Below are 20627 nucleotides of genomic sequence, written 5' to 3'. Positions count from 1 at the left end.
GGTAGCGGTCCGACCCGACCCGGCCCGGGGGAGGAAACTTCCTGCCCCGCCGCCAGCGGCTCCGCCCGCCGACGCCGCTCCGCCGGTGACGCCCAACGGGAGCGGAGGGGGGGGTCCGGGGGGGGGTCCGGCGCTCCGCCTCAGCTCCGCGGCTCCGCGCAGCGGCGGTGGCGGCGGTGACGCTGCCGGAGGGGTCGGGAGCTGCGCGGAGCTGCGGGGAGGTGGGAGATGCGGCTCCAGCGTGCCGCGCTCCGAGACCCCCACCTTCATCGTCCCGTGCGCTGAAGACCCCCACCTTCGTCACTCTGTGCAGAGGAGACCCCCACCTTCACCATCCCATGCACCACAGACCCCCACATTCGTTGCCCCATGCGCTGAAGACCCCCACCTTCGTCACCCCACGCACTGAAGCCCCCCTTCACCACCCCACCACTGCAGCCCCCCACATTCACTGCCCTACGCACCCGAGACCCCCACTCTCTCCACCCCACCCACCCGAGACCCCCCCTCCTTCCCACCCCCCACACCGCAGACCCCATCCCACAGCACAGACCCCCCCCCCCCCTCCATCCAGCTCAGACCCCCACAGACCCCACCGCTCCCTTTGCGGGGCGAACACACAATTTATTTTGGGGAGGGGGGTTTCACGCCTCGTACCCCCCTCCTCCTCACTGCTACTCTCGGAGATCCCCGCATCTCCAGGCCCGCAGGCGGGGCACACGCGTTCCAAATCCCTCCAGCACGGCCCGCAATACGCGGACCCGCAGGTGGGCGAGGGGCATTCGTGCAGCCGGGGGGGGGCTCCCGTTCCCCGCACACCGCGCAGCTCCGCCGCAACCAACGGCGCAACCGCGGCCAACGGCGGCAGCAGCGCTCCGACAGAATCGAGCCCTGAGGGGGGGGAAGACGGGGGGGGGTCGTTGGGGGCGGGGGGATGAGGGGCGATTCGGGAGTGGGAAGGGAAGGAATGGGAGGGGGGGGAAATGGGGGTGGTGAGGGCAATGGGGGGAGTGGGAAACCTGGGGGTCTGGGGGGTTTGAGGAAGTGGGAGGGGGCTTGGATGAATGGGGGAGGTTGGGGGATGGGGGTGGCGAGGGAAATGGGGGCAGTGGGGGGCTGGGGGGGCTTAGGGGGATAATGGGAGGGGTTGGGGAGGTGGGAGGCACTGGGAAAACAGGGCGTTTCGGGGACGGGGGGCTCAGGGAACTGGGGACCCCCCCCCCACATCCCCACCTGGTGCCATCCCAGCTTGAGCTCACCATTGCAGGCCCCCAAACTTCCCCCCCCCAGCTCCGGGCTCACCAACGCAACCTCTGCCCCCCCCTCCCCTCTTCCCCCCCCCAGCTCTGAGCTCACCATTGCAGCCCCCCCAAACTTCCCCCCCCCAGCTCCGGGCTCACCAATGCAACCCCCCCCCCCCAGCTCCAGGCTCACCAATGCAACCTCTGCCCCCCCCTCCCCTCTTCCCCCCCCAGCTCTGAGCTCACCATTGCAGCCCCCCCAAACTTCCCCCCCCCAGCTCCGGGCTCACCAATGCAACCTTGCCCCCCCCTCCCCTCTTCCCCCCCCCAGCTCTGAGCTCACCATTGCAGCCCCCCCAAACATCCCCCCCCAGCCCGGGCTCCCTGCAACCCTCTTCCCCCCCCCAGCTCTGAGCTCACCATTGCAGCCCCCCCAAACTTTCCCCCCCCCAGCTCCGGGCTCACCAATGCAACCTCTCCCCCCCCCCAGCTCTGAGCTCACCATTGCAGCCCCCCCAAACTTCCCCCCCCCAGCTCCGGGCTCACCAATGCAACCTCTGCCCCCCTCTTCCTCCCCCAGCTCTGAGCTCACCATTGCAGCCCCCCCAAACCTCCCCCTCCCAGCCCAGCTCCGGGCTCACCAGTGCAACCTCTGCCCCCTTCCTCTCCCCCCCAGCTCTGAGCTCACCATTGCAGCCCCCCCAACTTCCCCCCCCCAGCTCTGAGCTCACCATTGCAGCCCCCCAAACTTCCCCCCCCCCAGCTCCGGGCTCACCAATGCAACCTCTGCCCTCTCCCCCCCCAGCTCTGAGCTCACCATTGCAGCCCCCCCAAACCTCCCCCCCCCAGCTCCGTGCTCACCAATGCAACCTCTGCCCCCCCCCCCAGCTCTGAGCTCACCATTGCAAGCCCCCCAAACCTCCCCTCCCCCATCCCCATGCTCACCAACCCACTCCATGCTCACCAAAGCCCTTGCCCCCCCCCAGCTCTCAATTCACCCCCCCCCAACTTTCCCCGCCAACCCCGGGCTCATCAATGCAAACCCCCCCCCCTCCCCCAAACTGCGGGCCCACCAATGCAGCCCCCTCCCCTTTTTTTGCCCCCCCAGCTCCGTGCTGACCAGCGCCGGGTACCGCTGCGCCCTCCTGGCGATGCGCTCCCGCTGCAGCCGCACGAAGTAATGCCGCTGCCGCAGCAGTTTGTTGTAGAGGTACAACACGCGGCTCTTCTCCCTCTGATTAATTATTTTTTTTTTGGGGGGGGGGGGGGGGGAGGTGAGCCGCAGCCCCTTCCCCAGAGCTGTGTGTGAGGTTAAAGGGGGGGGGGTCGGAGCTCACCTTGGGGAAGTAGAAGGCGGCGATGACGCGGCGCAGGCGGTACGCGTGGGTTTGGAGCAGGCAGAGCAGCAGCAGCACCGCCAGCGGCACGAAGCTGTGCGCGTATTGCCGGCGCGTCATGGAGAGCGGCTGCGGCAGGCAGGCTGCGGGGCCACCGAGTCACGGGGGGCGGGGGGATTTGGGGAGGGGGTCGAGGAGGGAGGGGGGGGGGGTCCCAACCCGAAGGGTGAGGGGTGGGGGGTGGGTGGGTTGTGGGGATTGGAGGGGCTGCGTGGTAAAGGGGTGGGACGTCAAAGGGGGGGACGTCAAAGGGGGGGACTTCAAAGGGGGGGACTTCAAAGGGGGGGGGGACATCAAAGGAGTGAGACCCCAAAGGGGGGGACCCCAAAGGGGAGGGATCCCAAAGGGGTGGGGCCTCAAAGGGGGGGACCTCAAAGGGGGGGACCTCAAAGGAGGGGACCTCAAAGGAGTGAGACCCCAAAGCGGGGGGAACCCCAAGGGGGTGGGGACTCAAAGGGGGGGGACCTCAAAGGGGTGGGGACTCAAAGGGGTGAGACCCCAAAGGGGGGGGACCCCAAGGGGGTGGGGCCTCAAAGGGGGGGATCTCAAAGGGGTGGGGACCCCAAGGGGGAGGGACCCCAAAAGGGTGGGGACTCAAAGGGGGGGGACCCCAAGGGGTGGGGACTCAAAGGGGGGGGACCTCAAAGGGGTGAGACCCCAAAGGGGAGGGACCCCAAAAGGGTGGGGACTCAAAGGAGTGGGACCTCAAAGGGCTGAGACCCCAAAGGAACAGGACCCCAAAGGGTAGGACCTCAAAGGGGTGGGATGTCAAAGGGTCATCGCACCCCAAAGGGACGTGACCCCAAAGAGTGACTTTGTATGGAGTGGGGCAGCCAGGCCATGGGGGTCGCTGGGGTCCCCACCCCAAAGTGTCACCCTGTATGGAGAGGGGCAGCCAGGTCACGGAGCTCAGATGGGCTGCACCCCATAAGGATGGAACCCCAAAAGGATGCGTCCTCAAAGGGTCAGAGGGCTCCAACCCCAAAGCGGTACGACAGGGGCAGCCAGGCCATCGAGTTCAGAGGGATCCCACCCCAAAGGAGTGGGGCAGCCGGACCACGAGGCTCAGAGGTTCCCCCCCCACCCCCCCCCGTGCTGCCCCCCCCCCCAGCCCCTCACCAAAGTTGGACGTCTCCAACTCCGTATCAGAGGAGCTGTTCAGGGCCCCCACGGTGCTCCGCAGCAGCCGCGCCATCAGCGACGTCCCCATCACATGCACGGACAGGTGGTGGCTGCCTGCGGGCGGGGGGGGGATATGGAGACCCCTCCCCAACCCGGAGCTGCCCCTGTAACCCCCCTTGCCCCCCCCACACCCTTGCTGGGGAGGGGGCTGCAGCTCACTGCGGAACGAATACTGCACGAAGGAATGCTGCCGGATGACGTCCAGCGCGCTGCACAACGCGCGGTCCAAACCGCAGGCGACCAACAGCAGCAGCAGCGGTGGGATGCACTCCAGCAGTTCCAACACCTATGGCTAACAGGGTTTACCACCTAAGCCCCCAGACTCATTTTTACGCCTCCTTCCCCGAAGGAACCCAGGCAGCCCCTCACCACGCTCTGCAGCTCGCGGGGCTGCACGGCGATGCGGCACGGGAAGATGACGGCTGGGCTCTCCGCACGGCGCAGCGGCAGCAGCGTCCGTTTGTTCTGGTGTTTTTTTTTTTTGGGGGGGGGGCAAAAGGCTCAGAACGGCTTTTTGGGGATGGAGGGGGGGGGGAATTGGGGGGGGGGGCTCGGGGGGACCCTCTGACCCCCACCTGTTTTTTGCGACGGGCGTCGATTTGACGGAAGTAGGTGGTGATGTAGAGGTTGTCGAAGGTGATGTCCGCGTTGTACTGCCTGGTGTAGGAGAACGCCCTGTGGAGTAAAAGGGGGGTGGGGGTTGGGGGGGTCCTGGGGGTGAGGGGTGGGCTTTGGACCCCCAGGGCCCTTCTTTGTGCTCGCAGCCCCCAGATCTGTCACCTGGCTCCTCCCCGTCCTGCTGTGCCCTATGGTTGGCACTGATGGTGTCTCCGAGTGCCCCGAGCCACCAAAGCCCTGCGCTCACCTTGAGCCCCCCAAAGACCCCCAAAGACCCCAAAGCCCCCGAGCCCCCCTGCATCCCCTGTGCCCCCAAACCACCTGCAACCCCAAGGCCCCGATCCCCACCAAAGCCCTGCGCTCACCTTGAGCCCCCCAAAGACCCCCAAAGACCCCAAAGCCCTCCAGCCCCCCTGCATCCCCCGCGCCCCAAAACCACCTGCAACCCCAAGACCCCGATCCCCACAAAGCCCTGCGCTCACCTTGAGCTCCCCAAAGACCCCCAAAGACCCCAAAGCCCTCCAGCCCCCCTGCATCCCCCACGCCCCCAAACCACCTGCAACCCCAAGGCCCTGATCCCCACCAAAGCCCTGCGCTCACCTTGAGCCTCCCAAAGACCCCCAAAGACCCCAAAGCCCTCCAGCCCCCCTGCATCCCCCGCGCCCCCAAACCACCTGCAACCCCAAGGCCCGATCCCCACCAAAGCCCTGCACTCATCTTGAGCCCCCCAAAGACCCCAAAGCCCTCCAGCCCCCCTGCATCCCCCGCACCCCCAAACCACCTGCAACCCCAAGGCCCCGATCCCCACCAAAGCCCTGCACTCATCTTGAGCCCCCCAAAGACCCCAAAGCCCTCCAGCCCCCCTGCATCCCCCGCGCCCCCAAACCACCTGCAACCCCAAGACCCCAATCCCCACCAAAGCCCTGCGCTCACCTTGAGCCCCCCAAAGACCCCAAAGCCCTCCAGCCCCCCTGCATCCCCCACGCCCCCAAACCACCTGCAACCCCAAGACCCCGATCCCCACCAAAGCCCTGCGCTCACCTTGAGCCCCCCAAAGACCCCAAAGCCCTCCAGCCCCCCTGCATCCCCCACGCCCCCAAACCACCTGCAACCCCAAGGCCCCGATCCCCACCAAAGCCCTGCGCTCACCTTGAGCCCCCAAAGACCCCAAAGACCCCAAAGCCCTCCAGCCCCCCTGCATCCCCTGAGCCCCCAAACCACCTGCAACCCCAAGACGCCGATCCCCACCAAAGCCCTGCGCTCACCTTGAGCCTCCCAAAGACCCCCAAAGACCCCAAAGCCCTCCAGCCCCCCTGCATCCCCTGCGCCCCCAAACCACCTGCAACCCCAAGACCCGATCCCCACCAAAGCCCTGCGCTCACCTTGAGCTCCCCAAAGACCCCAAAGACCCCAAAGCCCTCCAGCCCCCCTGCATCCCCCGCCCCCAAACCACCTGCAACCCCAAGACCCCGATCCCCACCAAAGCCCTGCGCTCACCTTGAGCCCCCAAAGACCCCAAAGACCCCAAAGCCCTCCAGCCCCCCTGCATCCCCCACGCCCCCAAACCACCTGCAACCCCAAGGCCCCGATCCCCACCAAAGCCCTGCGCTCACCTTGAGCCCCCAAAGACCCCCAAAGACCCCAAAGCCCTCCAGCCCCCCTGCATCCCCCGCACCCCCAAACCACCTGCAACCCCAAGGCCCCGATCCCCACCAAAGCCCTGCGCTCACCTTGAGCCCCCCAAAGACCCCCAAAGACCCCAAAGCCCTCCAGCCCCCCTGCATCCCCTGCGCCCCCAAACCACCTGCAACCCCAAGACCCCGATCCCCACCAAAGCCCTGCACTCACCTTGAGCCCCCCAAAGACCCCCAAAGACCCCAAAGCCCTCCAGCCCCCCTGCATCCCCCGCGCCCCCAAACCACCTGCAACCCCAAGACCCCGATCCCCACCAAAGCCCTGCACTCACCTTGAGCCCCCCAAAGACCCCAAAGCCCTCCAGCCCCCCTGCATCCCCTGCGCCCCCAAACCACCTGCAACCCCAAGACCCCGATCCCCACCAAAGCCCTGCACCCCCTGACATCCCCAAAGCCTCTGATCCCCCCCTGCACCCTCTGAACCCCCAAAGCCCCCGAGCCCCCCAAGCCTCCCCAAGCCCCTGATCTCCCCTGTACCCCCTGAACCCTCCGAGCCCCCCTGCATCCCCCGATCCCCTCCTGCCCCCCCCTTGCCCCCGTACCCGCGCTCCCCCCGCCCCCAGCCCGCTGCTCACGAGATGAAGACGAGGAGGAAGGTGAAGGAGAGCAGCAGACGGAGGAAGGAAGCGGCGCGGTGCAGCCGGGCGCTGTGCTGCTGGATGTGCGCCGTCACCTCCCCCACGATCTGCTCTGCCGACACGTCGATGCCCACCAGGGTCTCATGTTGCTCCTCCTGCGTGGTGACAAGGCGGGGACAGCCCTCGGAACACGTCCCCAACGCCAACACCCACCTTGGGGGCTCGGGGGGGGGGGGGGATTGGGAGCCCACCTTGACGATCAGCCTGGCGCTGAAGTGCTGGGTCAGGTTGTGGACGGAGCTGTTCACCATGTCGTAAGTCCGCCCAAAGTTGCCCTCCACGGGGATTCGGTTCCAGCACCAACTGCGCATCGCTGCGGGGATGGAAAGGACTCGGCTGGGGGGAGGCGGGGAACATCAGGAATCGACCCGCTGTGGGGTGGGGGTCGAGGGCTGGGGGCTGGGGTTGGGTAGAAGGGGCTGTGGGGCTCTGCTGTGGGATGTGGGGCCGTAAGCCAGGAGTTGGGGTTGGGTAGAAGGGGCTGTGGGGCTCTGCTGTGGGATGTGGGGCTGTAACCTAGGACTTGGGGTTGGGTAGAAGGGGCTGTGGGGCTCTGCTGTGGGATGTGGGCTGTAACCTAGGACTTGGGGTTGGGTAGAAGGGGCTGTGGGGCTCTGCTGTGGGATGTGGGGCTGTAACCTAGGACTTGGGGTTGGGTAGAAGGGGCTGTGGGGCTCTGCTGTGGGATGTGGGGCCGTAAGCCAGGACTTGGGGTTGGGCAGAAGGGGCTGGGGGGCTCTGCTGGGGGATGTGGGGCCGTAAGCCAGGACTTGGGTTGGGCAGAGGGGTCTCTGGGGCTCTGCTGGGGGATGTGGGGCTGTAACCTAGGACTTGGGGTTGGGTAGAAGGGGCTGTGGGGCTCTGCTGTGGGATGTGGGGCTGTAACCTAGGAATTGGGGTTGGGCAGAGGGGTCTCTGGGGCTCTGCTGTGGGATGTGGGGCCGTAAGCCAGGAATTGGGGTTGGGCAGAGGGGGCTGTGGGGCTCTGCTGTGGGATGTGGGGCTGTAACCTAGGAATTGGGGTTGGGCAGAGGGGTCTCTGGGGCTCTGCTGTGGGATGTGGGGCCGTAAGCCAGGAATTGGGGTTGGGTAGAAGGGGCTGTGGGGCTCTGCTGGGGGATGTGGGGCCGTAAGCCAGGACTTGGGGTTGGGTAGAAGGGGCTGGGGGGCTCTGCTGGGGGATGTGGGGCTGTAACCTAGGACTTGGGGTTGGGTAGAAGGGGCTGTGGGACTCTGCTGTGGGATGTGGGGCCGTAACCCAGGAATTGGGGTTGGGCAGAGGGGTCTCTGGGGCTCTGCTGTGGGATGTGGGGCCATAAGCCAGGACTTGGGGTTGGGTAGAAGGGGCTGTGGGGCTCTGCTGGGGGATGTGGGGCCATAAGCCAGGACTTGGGGTTGGGCAGAGGGGTCTCTGGGGCTCTGCTGTGGGATGTGGGGCTGCATCTCAGGGCCTGAGGTTGGGCTGAGGTCTGGGGATGGGTCTGGGGTCCCGTTGCCCACTCTTGGCGATGTGGCAGAGGAAGGTGAACTTCATGGGCAGGCAGAGGAAGTGGCTGATGATGGGCACGACGATCTGCGCCACGCAGGCCTGGAACTTCTTCTCAAACCAAAACCGACACCGCTGCGTCGCGTCCTGCGCCACCTCTGCGGGACGGGGAGCTCGGCTCCAGCCCCGCTCCCCACATCCCAATCTGTGGGGTGCACCGTCTGCTCCCCGCTGCCCCGTTCCCGACCCCGCTCACGGTTGCAGCGCAGTTTGGTCTTTGTCTCATAGAGTTTCTGGGTGCTGGAGGACTCGGGGCCGGGGCTCTGCCGCAGGTCGTAGCCCTCCCTGCTGGCCACCTCCTCGTTCAGCTCCACAAATGAGCGCCCCACGCTCTGCGTCTCCTCGTTCAGAGTCTGCCCGCTTCGCTGCGGGACGGGGACGGGCTCAGCCCCACGTCCTCCATCTGCAGCCCCGTCTGCCCCCATCCCGTGTCCTCACTGCCACGTCCTCCATCGCTGCGTCCCCACGTCCCCGACCCCACGTCCTCCATCGCTGCGTCCCCACGTCCCCGACCCCACGTCCTCCATCGCTGCATCCCCACGTCCCCGACCCCACGTCCTCCATCGCTGCGTCCCCACGTCCCCGACCCCACGTCCTCCATCACTGCGTCCCCACGTCCTCCATCACTGCGTCCCCACGTCCTCCATCACTGCGTCCCCACGTCCCCGACCCCACGTCCTCCATCACTGCGTCCCCACGTCCCCGACCCCACGTCCTCCATCACTGCGTCCCCACGTCCTCCATCACTGCGTCCCCACGTCCTCCATCACTGCGTCCCCACATCCCCGACCCCACGTCCTCCATCGCTGCGTCCCCACGTCCCCGACCCCACGTCCTCCATCACTGCGTCCCCACATCCTCCATCACTGCGTCCCCACGTCCCCGACCCCACGTCCTCCATCACTGCGTCCCCACGTCCCCGACCCCACGTCCTCCATCACTGCGTCCCCACGTCCTCCATCGCTGCGTCCCCACGTCCCCGACCCCACGTCCTCCATCGCTGCGTCCCCACGTCCTCCATCGCTGCGTCCCCACGTCCCCGACCCCACGTCCTCCATCGCTGCGTCCCCACGTCCCCGACCCCACGTCCTCCATCGCTGCGTCCCCACGTCCCCGACCCCACGTCCTCCATCACTGCGTCCCCACGTCCCCGACCCCACGTCCTCCATCACTGCGTCCCCACGTCCTCCATCGCTGCGTCCCCACGTCCCCGACCCCACGTCCTCCATCGCTGCGTCCCCACGTCCTCCATCGCTGCGTCCCCACGTCCCCGACCCCACGTCCTCCATCACTGCGTCCCCACGTCCCCGACCCCACGTCCTCCATCACTGCGTCCCCACGTCCTCCATCGCTGCGTCCCCACGTCCCCGACCCCACGTCCTCCATCGCTGCGTCCCCACGTCCTCCATCGCTGCGTCCCCACGTCCCCGACCCCACGTCCTCCATCGCTGCGTCCCCACGTCCCCGACCCCACGTCCTCCATCGCTGCGTCCCCACGTCCCCGACCCCACGTCCTCCATCGCTGCGTCCCCACGTCCTCCATCGCTGCGTCCCCACGTCCCCGACCCCACGTCCTCCATCGCTACGTCCCCACGTCCTCCATCGCTGCGTCCCCACGTCCCCGACCCCACGTCCTCCATCACTGCGTCCCCACGTCCTCCATCGCTGCGTCCCCACGTCCCCGACCCCACGTCCTCCATCACTGCGTCCCCACGTCCTCCATCGCTGCGTCCCCACGTCCCCGACCCCACGTCCTCCATCGCTGCGTCCCCACGTCCCCGACCCCACGTCCTCCATCACTGCGTCCCCACGTCCCCGACCCCACGTCCTCCATCACTGCGTCCCCACGTCCCCGACCCCACGTCCTCCATCACTGCGTCCCCACGTCCCCGACCCCACGTCCTCCATCACTGCGTCCCCACGTCCCCGACCCCACGTCCTCCATCACTGCGTCCCTGTGTGCCCCGCGTCCCCCCGTGTTCCATGTCCTCAACATCGCGTCCTCCATCCCCACACCCCCATGCCCCCCATCCCACGTCCCCTATGCCCCCCTCCCCCCATCCTCACCCCCACGTCCCCCATCCCCACATCCCCCATCCTCACCCCCATGCCCCCCATCCCACATCCCCCATGTCCCCCTCCCCCATCCTCACCCCCATGTCCCCCATCCCCATGTCCCCCATCCCACGTCCCCATGTCCCCCCACATCCCCCATCCTCACCCCCACATCCCCCATCCTCACCCCCATGTCCCCCATCCCACGTCCCCCATGTCCCCTCCCCCCATCCTCACCCCCATGTCCCCCATCCCACGTCCCCCATGTCCCCCTCCCCCCATCCTCACCCCCATGTCCCCCATCCCACGTCCCCCATGTCCCCCCACATCCCCCATCCTCACCCCCACGTCCCCCATCCCACGTCCCCCATGTCCCCCCACATCCCCCATCCTCACCCCCACGTCCCCCATCCCACGTCCCCCATGTCCCCCCCACATCCCCCATCCTCACCCCCACGTCCCCCATCCCACGTCCCCATGTCCCCCCCACATCCCCCATCCTCACCCCCATGTCCCCCATCCCCACGTCCCCCATCCCACATCCCCCATGTCCCCCAACATCCCCCATCCTCACCCCCACGTCCCCCATCCCACGTCCCCCATGTCCCCCTCCCCCCATCCTCACCCCCATGCCCCCCATCCCACATCCTCCATGTCCCCTACCCCCTATCCTCACCCCCATGCCCGCCCACATCTCATGTCCTCCATCCATGTCCCCATGTCCCCATCCTCACCCCCATGTCCCCCATCCCATGTCCCCCATGTCTCCCCACATCCCCCATCCTCACCCCCATGCCCCCCATCCCACATCCCCCATGTCCCCTACCCCCTATCCTCACCCCCACGTCCCCCATCCCACGTCCCCCATGTCCCCCCACATCCCCCATCCTCACCCCCACGTCCCCCATCCCACGTCCCCCATGTCCCCCCACATCCCCCATCCTCACCCCCATGTCCTCCACCCCCACCCCCCCATCCCACGTCCCCCACCCCACACCCCCCCGCCCCCCCTCACCACGATGTCCTCCATCACGGCTCTCAGTGGCACCGTTGTCACCCTCCACAGATGGCGGCTGTGGTTGACCTGCAGCTCCATCACGCACCCCGCAGAGCGGATCACCTCCTCCAGGTTGTGCCACAGGTTGGCCACGGGACCTGGGGGGCGGGAGGGGGGGGGATGACGGAGGGCTCAGAGACCCCAAACACGGTGAGCCCACATGGGGACGGGGCCGTGGAGGCGTCCCTACCGTTGAAGATGGCAGCGATGACGAGGGAGAGGACGAAGATGCGGCCCTCCTTGCCCAGGAATTTGGGCACCACCAGCAGGCTGGCGCAGCGGATGTGGGGGGACAAGGCCCACCCTAATGCCATCCCCCCTACGGGGGGCACAGAGCTGTCCCCACGGTCCCACACCCCCCTCCCATCGTCCCCCACCCCCCTGCTGGGGTCCCATCCTCACCCGCCAGCCCACACGTCAGCTGCCATTTGAGCGTCTCCGTGATGCCCACGGGGACAATGAGGAGCTGGCAGAGACCTGAAAGGCACAGAGAGCTGGGGGACCCAGTGCCACCACCCCCACAACACCCTGTGCCCCAATGTCACCAACCCCACAGCACCCTGTGCCCCAATGTCACCAACCCCACAGCGCCCTGTGCCCCCAGTGCCACCACCCCCACAACACCCTGTGACCCCAATGTCACCAACCCCACAGCGCCCTGTGCCCCCAGTGCCACCACCCCCACAACACCCTGTGCCCCAATGTCACCAACCCCACAGCGCCCTGTGCCCCCAATGCCACCACCCCCACTGTGCCCTGAGACCCCAATGTCACCACCCCCACAGCGCCCTGAGACCCCAGTGCCACCACCCCCACTGTGCCCTGAGACCCCAATGTCACCACCCCCAGAACACCCTGTGCCCCCAGTGCCACCAACCCCACAGCACCCTGAGACCCCAGTGTCACCACCCCCAGAACACCCTGTGCCCCCAGTGCCACCACACCACAGCGCCCTGAGACCCCAGTGTCACCAACCCCACTGTGCCCTGTGCCCCCAGTGCCACCACCCCCACTGTGCCCTGTGACCCCAATGCCACCACCCCCAGAACACCCTGTGCCCCCAGTGCCACCACCCCCACAGCGCCCTGAGACCCCAATGCCACCAACCCCACTGTGCCCTGAGACCCCAGTGCCACCAACCCCACAGCGCCCTGAGACCCCAGTGCCACCAACCCCACAGCGCACTGTGCCCCCAGTGCCACCACCCCCACTGTGCCCTGTGCCCCCAGTGCCACCACCCCCACAGCGCCCTGAGACCCCAATGCCACCAACCCCACAGCGCCCTGAGACCCCAGTGCCACCAACCCCACAGCGCCCTGTGCCCCCAGTGTCACCAACCCCACAGCGCCCTGTGCCCCCAATGTCACCAACCCCACAGCGCCCTGTGCCCCCAGTGCCACCACCCCCAGAACACCCTGTGCCTCCAGTGCCACCACACCCCACAACACCCTGAGACCCCAATGCCACCAACCCCACTGTGCCCTGTGCCTCCAGTGTCACCAACCCCACTGTGCCCTGAGACCCCAATGCCACCAACCCCACAGCGCCCTGTGCCCCCCAAGCCCCCAGCACCACTGTGCCCTGTGACCCCAGTGCCACCAACCCCACAGCGGCCTGTGACCCCAGTGTCACCAACCCCACAGTGCCCTGTGCCCCCAATGCCACCAACCCCACAGCGGCCTGTGCCCCCAGTGCCACCAACCCCACTGTGCCCTGTGCCCCCAGTGCCACCACCCCCAGAACACCCTGTGCCCCCAGTGCCACCACCCCACAGCGCCCTGAGACCCCAGTGTCACCAACCCCACAGCGCCCTGAGACCCCAGTGTCACCAACCCCACAGCGCCCTGTGCCCCCAATGCCACCAACCCCACTGTGCCCTGTGCCCCCCATGTCACCAATCCCACTGTGCCCTGTGCCCCCAATGCCACCAACCCCACAGCGCCCTGAGACCCCAGTGCCACCAACCCCACAGCGCACTGTGCCCCCAGTGCCACCACCCCCACTGTGCCCTGTGCCCCAGTGCCACCACCCCACTGTGCCCTGTGCCCCCAGTGCCACCAACCCCACAGCGCCCTGAGACCCCAATGCCACCAACCCCACAGCGCCCTGAGACCCCAGTATCACCAACCCCACAGTGCCCTGAGACCCCAATGCCACCAACCCCACAGTGCCCTGAGACCCCAGTGCCACCAACCCCACAGCGCCCTGAGACCCCAGTGCCACCAACCCCACAGCGCACTGTGCCCCCAGTGTCACCACCCCCACTGTGCCCTGAGACCCCAGTGCCACCACCCCCAGAACACCCTGTGCCCCCAGTGCCACCAACCCCACTGTGCCCTGAGACCCCAATGCCACCACCCCCACAGCGCCCTGAGACCCCAGTGCCACCAACCCCACAGCGCCCTGAGACCCCAATGCCACCAACCCCACAGCGCCCTGAGACCCCAATGCCACCAACCCCACAGCGCCCTGTGCCCCCAGTGTCACCAACCCCACAGTGCCCTGAGACCCCAGTGCCACCAACCCCACAGTGCCCTGAGACCCCAGTGCCACCAACCCCACAGCGCCCTGTGCCCCCAATGCCACCAACCCCACTGTGCCCTGTGACCCCAATGCCACCACCCCCAGACACCCTGTGCCCCCAGTGCCACCAACCCCACAGCGCCCTGAGACCCCAGTGCCCCCAGCACCACAGCGCACTGTGCCCCCAGTGCCACCAACCCCACAGCACCCTGTGACCCCAGTGCCACCACCCCCACTGTGCCCTGTGCCCCCAGTGCCACCAACCCCCCGGTGCCCCACACTCACCAAGCCCCAGCAATGCCCCAAATCCTCCCCCCAGGAAGAATTTGGCACCGCGGTGCTGCTCGGGGCGGCTCCATAGGAACTGGGTGCAGGATTTGGGCAGCAGCGCAGCCAGCACCCGCTTCAGGGCTGGGGGTTTGGGGGTGGGGGGTGAGCATCGACCTCACACACACCCCACAGCCATGGGGTTGGGGTTGGGGGGGGCCTCACCCACGTTGGGGGAAATGGGGGGGATGGAAATGGGAAAAAAGAGGAATTGGGGAGAGAGATGGGAGTCTGGAGGCTATGGGGTCTGGGGGCTATGGGGTCTGGGGGCTATGGGGGCTGGGGGCTATGGGGTCTGGGGGCTACGGGGTCTGGGGGGCTATGGAGAGTTGGGGGCTATGGGGCTGGGGGCTATGGGTCTGGGGGCAATGGAGGGCTGGGGGCTATGGGGGCTGGGGGGCAATGGAGGGATGGGGGCTATGGGGTCTGGGGGCTATGGGGTCCTGGGGGCAATGGAGGGCTGGGGGCTATGGGGCCTGGGGGCTATGGGGTCTGGGGGCAATGGAAGGCTGGGGGCTATGGGGTCTGGGGGCAATGGAGGGCTGGGGGCTATGGGGTCTGGGGGGCAATGGAGGGCTGGGGGCTATGGGGTCTGGGGGCCATGGGGGTCTGGGGCTATGGGGTCTGGGGGCTATGGGGTCTGGGGGCAATGGAGGGCTGGGGGCTATGGGGTCTGGGGGCAATGGGGTCTGGGGATTATGGGGGTCTGGGGGCTATGGGGTCTGGCGATTATGGGGGTCTGGGGGCTATGGGGTCTGGGGGCTATGGGGTCTGGGGGCAATGGGGTCTGGGGATTATGGGGGTCTGGGGGCTATGGGGTCTGGGGGCTCTGGGGTCTGGGGGGCAATGGAGGGCTGGGGGCTATGTGGTCTGGGGGCAATGGGGTCTGGCGATTATGGGGGTCTGGAAGCAGTGGGGTCTGGGGGCTATGTAGGTCAGGGGCTACGGGGTTGGAGGGTCTCACTCGTGTTGGGGGGCTTCTGCCTCCCTCCTGCTTCCATGCTTGCCGACTTCGGAACCGACGCGCGGTGTCACGGATACCGAATTCCACGCCTGGAGCCCCGCGACTCCAGATGGAGAGGTTGAAGGCTTGGCTGTGGGGCGGGCGGGCGGAGGAGCTGAGCGGGGCTCAGCGCGCGGTTCGAAGCGCCGCCGGCTTCGCGGCGGGCATCAGCCTGGCCACGCTTTACGGAGCTTTGGTGCTGCTGGTGCAAAGCGCCAACGCTTGGTTCTGCCTGCTGAGCACCGCCGTGCTGGGCGCCGCGCTGGGCTTGGGGATGGCCTTCTCCATCAAAGCGCGGCTCTCCGTGCTGCTCACCTTGCCCCACGTTTTCACCAGTAAGAAAACGCAGCTGGGGTCGGGGTCCCCCCCTCCCCCCCCCCCTTCCCCCCCCCCCTCCAATCCCTCTGGGGTGGAGGGGGCTTCAAGCCTTCGTGTCGCGCAGGGGAGGGCAAAATCCTGCTGCTGCTGCTGGCGCTGGGCATGGCCGTGCAGGGGCCTTGCACCAACATATTGCACAATTTTGCACGAGCGGCTGAGTCCGTGGCGTGTGGGGCAGAGCTTGCGCTGAATCAAACGGCCGAGAGGATGCAGCGTGCGAGGGAGCCGCTGCTGAGTGAGTGGGGGCAAAACGGGGGGGGATTTGGGATGGGGGGTTGGGGGATTGAGGGGGGATGGTGGGGCTTGGGGGCAGTGGGGGTCTGGGGGCTGTGGGGTGGGGGCTACGGGGGTCTGGGGGCTAAGGGGGCTGGGAAGAAATGGGGCATGGTGGCATTGGGGACTGGGGGTCTGGGGGCTGTGGGGTGGGGGCTGTGGGGGTCTGGGGGCTACGGGGGCTGGGAAGAAATGGGGTATGGTGGCATTGGGGTCTGAGGGCTATGGGGGCTGGGGGTTATAGGGGTGGTGGGGTGGGGGCTGTGGGGGTCTGGGGGCTACGGGGGCTGGGAAGAAATGGGGTATGGTGGCATTGGGGTCTGGGGGCTACGGGGCCTGGGAAGGAATGGGGCATGGTGGCATTGGGGACTGGGGGCTGTGGGGGCTGGGGGCTATGGAGGTGGTGGGGTGGGGGCTGTGAGGGTCTGGGGGCTACGGGGCCTGGGAAGGAATGGGGCATGGTGGCATTGGGGTCTGGGGGCTATGGGGGCTGGGAAGGAATGGGGCATGGTGGCATTGGGGACTGGGGGCTATGGGGGTCTGGGGATTATAGGGGTCTGGAAGCAATGGGATGCACGGGCTATGGGGGCTGGGGGCTATGGGGGCTGGGTGTTATGGGGGCTGGGGGTTATGGGGGTGGTGGGCTATGGGATCCGGGGATTATGGGAGCTGGGAGCAATGCGGTCTGGGGGCAGTGGGGTACTGGGGGCTATGGGGGTCTGGGGATTATGGGGGTCTGGAAGCAATGGGATGCAGGGGCTATGGGGACTGGGGGCTATGGGGGCTGGAAGCAATGTGGTCTGGGAGCCATGGGGGTCTGGGAGCTATGGGGTCTGGGGACAGTGGGGGTCTGGGGGCAATGGAGTCTGGGGACAGTGGGGATCTGGGGGCAATGGAGTCTGGGGGCTGTGGGGATCTGGGGGCAATGGAGTCTGGAGGCTGTGGGGATCTGGGGGCAATGGAGTCTGGGAGCTGTGGGGATCTGGGGGCAATGGAGTCTGGGGACTGTGGGGGTCTGGGGGCAATGGAGTCTGGGGGCTGTGGGGGTCTGGGGGCAATGGAGTCTGGGGACTGTGGGGATCTGGGGCAATGGAGTCTGGGGACAGTGGGGATCTGGGGGCAATGGAGTCTGGGAGCTGTGGGGGTCTGGGGGCTGTGGGGGCAGTGGGCACCGCCGCCCCACTCAGAGCTGCCCTCTTTGCAGACGTCCTCTCCAAAATCAAAGACATCGCCCAGAAGGCCAAAGTGGTCGGCGACCGCGTGCGCAAATTCTTCCGCGCCATCATCGACGGCGTCACCCACGTCGGTGAGACCCCCTCCCAACTCCCCCACCCCCCCACCCCCGACCCCCTGCCCGGCAGCCCCCCCCCCCCCGCCCCGCCAACCCCTCCGTGCGCCCCCAGCCCGCACTCTGCGCAACGTTTGGCTCTGGCTGAGCAACGTGGGCGACATCTGCAACCGAGAGATGGGGACCCCCTTCCAGCGCTGCCTGCGCGTCTTCGCCGACGCCAAGGACAACTGCGAGCGCGCGCTCTCCTTCCTCTTCTTCCTCTGCTACATCATCATCACCTTCAGACCGCTCTGCAGCTACGCCGGCTGTGCGTGCACCCCCTTCTGTGGCCGTGTGCAAGAGGAGGGGGGGGAGCAGCAAGGACCGCCCCCCCCCCCTCCTCGGCCTCCCCCTGACCCCCTCATGGTCACCCTTCGCTTCCCGCAGTGGGACTTTTCTTCTGCATCATCCCCATGTACGTCCAGTCCTACATCAGGAGGGTCGTCGCTAAGCGTGAGTATCCCAGCTCTGCTCTGGGGGGGCTGGGGTCCCCCTCTGCTCCCTCTGACCCCAGTTTGGCTCCGCTATGGGGTCTGAGGTCCCTCTCCATCCTCCTCTGGCTCTGCTGTGAGGTCTGGGGTCCCTCTCCATCCTCCTCTGGCTCTGCTATGGGGTCTGGGGTCCCTCTCCATCCCCCTCTGGCTCTGCTGTGGGGTCTGCGGTCCCTCTCCATCCTCCTCTGGCTCTGCTGTGGGGTCTGGGGTCCCTCTCCATCCTCCTCTGGCTCTGCTGTGGGGTCTGGGGTCCCTCTCCATCCTCCTCTGGCTCTGCTGTGAGGTCTGGGGTCCCTCTCCATCCTCCTCTGGCTCTGCTATGGGGTCTGGGGTCCCTCTCCATCCCCCTCTGGCTCTGCTGTGGGGTCTGCGGTCCCTCTCCATCCTCCTCTGGCTCTGCTGTGGGGTCTGGGGTCCCTCTCCATCCTCCTCTGGCTCTGCTGTGGGGTCTGGGGTCCCTCTCCATCCTCCTCTGGCTCTGCTGTGGGGTCTGGGGTCCCTCTCCATCCTCCTCTGGCTCTGCTGTGAGGTCTGAGGTCCCTCTCCATCCTCCTCTGGCTCTGCTATGGGGTCTGGGGTCCCTCTCCATCCCCCTCTGGCTCTGCTGTGGGGTCTGCGGTCCCTCTCCATCCTCCTCTGGCTCTGCTGTGGGGTCTGGGGTCCCTCTCCATCCTCCTCTGGCTCTGCTGTGGGGTCTGGGGTCCCTCTCCATCCTCCTCTGGCTCTGCTATGGGGTCTGGGGTCCCTCTCCATCCCCCTCTGGCTCTGCTGTGGGGTCTGCGGTCCCTCTCCATCCTCCTCTGGCTCTGCTGTGGGGTCTGGGGTCCCTCTCCATCCTCCTCTGGCTCTGCTGTGGGGTCTGGGGTCCCTCTCCATCCTCCTCTGGCTCTGCTGTGGGGTCTGGGGTCCCTCTCCATCCTCCTCTGGCTCTGCTGTGGGGTCTGAGGTCTCTCTGTAATCCTTTCTTCTCCCTCTGGCTCTACTACGGGGTCTGGGGTCCCTCTCCATCCCCCTCTCCCCCCCTCTCTCTGCTATAGGGTCTGGGGTCCCTCTCCACCCTCCTCTCCTCCCTCTCTCTCTGCTATAGGGTCCGGGGTCCCTCTCCATCCCCCTCTCCCCCCCTCTCTCTCTGCTATAGGGTCTGGGGTCCCTCTCCATCCCCCCCTGGCTCCACCGTGGGCTCTGGGATCCCCCCCCCCCTCCCCACTCCCCATCCCCATTCCACTGTCACCCCTCAGCCATCAACCGAGCTCTGGACCACCTGCGTCGGGAATTTGAGTTCAACATTTCAGCCTCGCACCACTTCGACATGACCCTGAACTCCAGCAAGACTCTGGCAGACGTGGCCGCGGACATCATGGAGGCGGTGGGCCGTCGCCTGCAGCCCACCCGGCAGCTGCTGGGCCTTTCTGCCTACATCTCCTCCTGCGCCATCCTCTACATGTACCTGCAGTGAGTGCGCCGGGGGCTCAGCTATGGGATTCTGGGGTTGGGGGGATGAGGGGGGGGGGGGATGTGGAGCTGTTCCCCTCCCCCCCACCATCATCCCACCCCTCCCCCAGGGCTCTGCGTTACCGTTACCGCTACCTGCGGGACGATTCCTTTGACAACGTTTACATCACGGGGCGCTTCGTCAGGATGGACGCACAGCGGGCGCAGATGGGCCGCCCCACTGTGCTGCCCCTCGGCATGAGGGAGAGCGTCCGCTACATCCACCCCGGTGAGCCCAGAGCAGGGGGGTGGGGTGGGGGGCTTGGCGTGACATCAATCACGCTGTCCCCGTGTCACCAGGAGGGGTGGGGGTCCCAGTGTGGGCTCATGCTGTCACCGTGACCCCAGGATTGATGGGGGTCCCCGTATGGCACCGCCCACGCTGTCCCCGTGTCACCAGGAGGGGTGGGGGTCCCAGTGTGGGCTCATGCTGTCACCGTGACCCCAGGACTGATGGGGGTCCCCATATGGCGCCACTCACGCTGTCCCCATGTCTCCAGGAGGGGTGGGGGTCCCAGTGTGGGCTCATGTTGTCACTGTGACCCCAGGACTGATGGGGGTCCCCATAAGGCACTGCCCACGCGGTCCCTGTGTCACCAGGAGGGATGGGGGTCCCCACGTGGCGCCACTCACGCTGTCCCCATGTCTCCAGGAGGGGTGGGGGTCCCAGTGTGGGCTCATGCTGTCACCGTGACACCAGGACTGATGGGTGTCCCCACGTGGCACCGCTCACGCCGTCCCCGTGTCACCAGGAGGGATGGGGGTCCCCATATGGCATCACCCACGCTGTCCCCGTGTCCCCAGGAGGGCTGTGGGTCCCGATGTGGCACGGCTCACGCTGTCCCCGTGTCCCCAGGAGGGCAGTGGGTCCCGGTGTGGCACCGCTCACGCTGTCCCCGTGTCCCCAGGAGGGCAGTGGGTCCCGGTGTGGCACGGCTCACGCTGTCCCCGTGTCCCCAGGAGGGCTGTGGGTCCCAGTGTGGCACGGCTCACGCTGTCCCCGTGTCCCCAGGAGGGCAGTGGGTCCCGATGTGGCACGGCTCACACTGTCCCCGTGTCCCCAGGCATGCCGTGGCTGTCCCGGCAGGAGCGGCGGCGCTACGGGCTGGAGCTGACGGGGTTCCTGCGGTACGTGCTGCTGGGGCTCAGCCTGGTGCTGGCCGACTACAGCCTGTTCTGGCTGCTGGACCTCGTGCGGCACCAAATGCAGGGCGAGATCGTGGCCAGGGGTGAGCATTTGGAGTCCCCCCCCCCAAGCCCCCCTCTGCTGACCCAGGGGTGAGCATTTGGGGTCCCCCCCCAGCCCCCCTCTGCTGACCCAGGGGTGAGCATTTGGGGTCTCCCCCCATAACCCGCTCTGCAAACCCATGGCTGAACGTT

The 20627-nt window shown here is 67.2% G+C and overlaps 2 protein-coding genes and 1 long non-coding RNA gene across 4 annotated transcripts in view; 1 reads left to right on the top strand and 2 right to left on the bottom strand.

Annotated features, from left to right (window-relative positions):
- Positions 1 to 15370, bottom strand: part of DCST1 (DC-STAMP domain containing 1) — a 15783-nt gene extending 413 nt beyond the window's left edge. Inside the window, 18 exon segments of the mRNA XM_085209542.1 lie at positions 20 to 305; positions 528 to 789; positions 792 to 891; positions 2362 to 2475; positions 2579 to 2721; positions 3758 to 3874; positions 3980 to 4106; positions 4190 to 4285; positions 4396 to 4495; positions 6708 to 6865; positions 6962 to 7083; positions 8271 to 8414; positions 8513 to 8681; positions 11387 to 11526; positions 11619 to 11747; positions 11831 to 11905; positions 14237 to 14362; positions 15243 to 15370. Of these exon segments, the coding sequence (XP_085065668.1) occupies positions 20 to 305; positions 528 to 789; positions 792 to 891; positions 2362 to 2475; positions 2579 to 2721; positions 3758 to 3874; positions 3980 to 4106; positions 4190 to 4285; positions 4396 to 4495; positions 6708 to 6865; positions 6962 to 7083; positions 8271 to 8414; positions 8513 to 8681; positions 11387 to 11526; positions 11619 to 11747; positions 11831 to 11905; positions 14237 to 14362; positions 15243 to 15279 (2445 nt within the window). The 5' untranslated portion in view covers positions 15280 to 15370.
- The window catches only part of DCST2 (DC-STAMP domain containing 2), an 8587-nt gene continuing 3311 nt past the window's right edge, over positions 15352 to 20627 (top strand). For both annotated transcript variants that reach the window (XR_014879855.1, XM_085209973.1), the window contains exons 1-8: positions 15352 to 15616; positions 15724 to 15894; positions 17137 to 17238; positions 17336 to 17530; positions 17650 to 17715; positions 18995 to 19208; positions 19319 to 19476; positions 20312 to 20476. Coding sequence is in view for 1 of the 2 variants with exons in the window: in XM_085209973.1 (XP_085066099.1) it covers positions 15352 to 15616; positions 15724 to 15894; positions 17137 to 17238; positions 17336 to 17530; positions 17650 to 17715; positions 18995 to 19208; positions 19319 to 19476; positions 20312 to 20476 (1336 nt within the window). In the remaining variant the exon portion in view is untranslated. The remainder of the gene's footprint in view (positions 15617 to 15723; positions 15895 to 17136; positions 17239 to 17335; positions 17531 to 17649; positions 17716 to 18994; positions 19209 to 19318; positions 19477 to 20311; positions 20477 to 20627) is intronic.
- LOC146542645 (uncharacterized) overlaps positions 19264 to 20627 on the bottom strand; it is a 2444-nt gene continuing 1080 nt past the window's right edge. The window contains exon 3 of the long non-coding RNA XR_014879856.1: positions 19264 to 20370. This is a non-coding gene — a long non-coding RNA (uncharacterized LOC146542645). The remainder of the gene's footprint in view (positions 20371 to 20627) is intronic.

Source organism: Meleagris gallopavo, chromosome 27 (genome assembly GCF_905368555.1).
Source record: "Meleagris gallopavo chromosome 27, MGAL_WU_HG_1.1, whole genome shotgun sequence".
Classification (NCBI taxonomy): Eukaryota; Metazoa; Chordata; class Aves; order Galliformes; family Phasianidae; genus Meleagris; species Meleagris gallopavo.
Note: the sequence above shows the minus strand (reverse complement) of the source record. Positions and strands in the feature narration are given on the sequence as shown.